Genomic DNA, 2,950 nt, shown 5'->3' on the forward strand with positions numbered 1-2,950 from the left:
ATGGCAGAGAAGGTGAAGAGCTAAAAGCCGGTGGCCTATGATCGAGTGGTGATGGCGGTGGGTCATCATAGACTGGGCGGAGGTGGAAGTTGGTAGAGACAGAGATGCCGGAGATGGTCTTGAAAGCGGTCTCGATGGCAGCAGCAGAGGAGGAGAGGAAGTGGGCGCCGGACATGGGCTTGGGCCAATAATGTTTGGGCTGCCAAATGGCTTCAGACCGGGCTCGAGCTTGGGCTCGGCTGGGATTTTTATACATTCATCGGGCCTAAGCCCAGCTCGAAGCTCGAAAATAATTTTTGGGCTGTGCTCGAGTAGGGATAGGGCCCGGTCCAGTTCTACCCCTACTTGCTGGTGCTTTAAATTCTTACCCCTTAATCTCTTTCAAGAGATTTAATTATTATTATTATTTTTTTCAAAGGAGATTGATGTTTGATTATGATCGTTCATTGGTGTAGGTGGGAAAAAATTTTATATCAGATCGATCATGAAAAAATTATAGTCAGGCCGTCATCGTCTGTCATGTGGACATTCATAAAAAAAAGACGGTTAAGTGATGTTTATCTAAACTGTTCAAATATCCTTAGAGTTTATCCATTCTTCTTTTTTTAGTATTTAATATGTACGTTTATGTGTGTACGGTCATTCATCTTTTGATAGACTTTTTGAAACATATATGACCATAATTTTTTTTATGATCGATCCGATTATAAAAATTTTATCCCATGCAGGAATCTTGCTTCCTGATGGCTTTGTTGGTTTCATTTTGTTAGCTTATAAAAAATCTGACCTCCAAAATCCCCTTGTCACTTGGCCTATCCTTTGAAAGCCGTGCAGGCGGATGAGGGAGTTTGGAGCACTTTGAGAGCTGTGCTGTGGCAGATCCAAAGGCGGATAGACGTGAACGAAGGTGAATCTCTCTTTGGCGCGAAGGATCCAACTACGACCCGAAATGAGGCGCGTGCCTAAACAAACGTTCCAATGAAAAAGAGTCAAAAGACATACACTATCCTCCTCCTCCTTGTTCTTCTCCATTTTCTTTTTCCATCAATTAATTCTACGTCCGGAACAACATCTACGTACGTCTTCCTTCAATTCCTTACTCAAATGACCGCACCTCCGTTTATGGTATCATCATTAGATGAAAGAATAGAGACTACTATATATTTGGCTCAATCATTTCACAAGAACAGATTAATATCTTACACCACTTGATGACGACTCCACTTTAGAAGAATTACACGAGCATATATCAAATCAACACTTAAATTACAAATACTACGTACAACATGCCTTTCCATTCAACCTCCACGTTAATCACCATCCAAGTCGAAGCTCTAAATCCAGCTCCTTATCAACGTCATCTCCATTATTTCCTTCATCTTTGTCAACCCCACCGGATCCATTCCCGGGATACGGACTAATATATAGGAGAGTGGAGGGTGAATCCCTAGTCGGTGCAAAGATAATTGTGGCGGCGTCCGGGATAGGGTAGAGAAGGCAGTAGCAGCGACCACCGGAGACGAATTCTGGTACTGGTGGTGGGAAGACAATGGGAGGAGATGGAGTTGTGGGAGAGGATGGGTGGGATCCTTGAGGGGACTGCAGGAGCCTAGCTCGATCGCGGCGGTGAACGTTCATGTGGCCACCCAATGCCTGGGCCGACCGGAACTCACGACGGCAGAAGGTGCATGTGTACGAGCGTAGCGGCCATGTCATGCCCGTGGCGCTCTCCGCAAATGCCCGGACCTTCCAAGAATCATCATCAGCTTCAGCCAGTCGGAGACCTGGCCAGTTCCTAGGATTAAAGTACTGCTGCTGCTGCTGGGCTAGCTTTTGGAGTTGGTTCAGGGACAGAAGGCTAAGTTCAGATGCCATGATACTAGTAAAACTATACTTTCGGATTAGGAAGGAGATGGCAAGAAGGAGTATGGGATGAGTTTGGAAGGGGTTGGTGGGTTATATACCAAGGGGAGTGGTTTGGTGCAATAGGAAGGAGAGAGAGAACACGGAGTATACCATGTGCCAGTGTTGGGAGCTAGTTAGCTGTTGGACTTTAGTAAAGGGAAAGAGAGGCGTTGGTTCATTAAAAACAATATCGGATTACTAGCTAGCGCACGGAAGCGGAATATCTTCCCCTGGAAGAGTACAAGCCTATGCATTGTCTTGAAGGCCCCACTCCCTTTAATTTGTTTACTACCATATCCTCTCACAGGGAGGCAAGCAGGAAACACACCAGAGAAGGAAGAGGTCTATGGAGAGAGTATAATTGGTTCTGTTGACTCTATTCTGGTTCATGGTGTATGCCGATGGCCATTCCAAAGCATGGCAGTTGTCGGATGGACATTGGTGACAGGTTTGCTGTGTGGGACCAACATTTGAGATCCATGTCAGTGTGAAATTAATGGCATTTTATGGTGCAATGAATCATCAGGATGGTAATTTTTCATTCTTATCCTTTTGGATATATATATATATATATATATATATATATATATATATATATATGTATTTCCTTTTATTGCTCGTGGACAATGCGTTTTGGGAAGACAACAAACATATATATGGGAAGAATTAGGAAGCCAATAATAACTTTGGCATGCCTCACAATAAATTAATAATGCAACATGCAAGCGCTAGAGAATAAGATGGAAACAAGTATTCATGTGATATCACCCAGGAATCCAGATCTTCTTCGGAGGCTTAAAAGGTCGGTCAACGATGGAAACCTAAATATATTAAAAATTCAAGCAGGATTGAGTTCTATTGCCAAGTATAACTTTTTTTTTGTTTTTTTGCTTTTAGCTGATCGGTGACACGGTCACCACCATTTCATTGTATGAATAGAATGACGATAAACCAAGTAAACCTTCTCCGAAGTTGATACACCAGTCTGGAGGTACCCATGCGGTTCCTGTTGTAGGTCCGTAAAAAATTTTAACTTGAAAAATGC

At 43.3% G+C, this 2,950-nt stretch overlaps 1 protein-coding gene across 1 annotated transcript; it reads right to left on the reverse strand.

Annotated features, from left to right (window-relative positions):
* Positions 1-1,077: 1,077 nt before the first annotated feature.
* LOC105043899 (uncharacterized) lies at positions 1,078-2,119 on the reverse strand. The gene has a single exon (XM_010921625.2). It carries the CDS (start codon positions 1,873-1,875, stop codon positions 1,315-1,317), a length of 561 nt encoding a protein of 186 aa, XP_010919927.1. The 5' UTR covers positions 1,876-2,119; the 3' UTR covers positions 1,078-1,314.
* Between the last annotated feature and the right edge of the window lie 831 nt (positions 2,120-2,950).

This window comes from Elaeis guineensis, chromosome 4 (assembly GCF_000442705.2).
Source record: "Elaeis guineensis isolate ETL-2024a chromosome 4, EG11, whole genome shotgun sequence".
NCBI classification, from domain to species: domain Eukaryota; kingdom Viridiplantae; phylum Streptophyta; class Magnoliopsida; order Arecales; family Arecaceae; genus Elaeis; species Elaeis guineensis.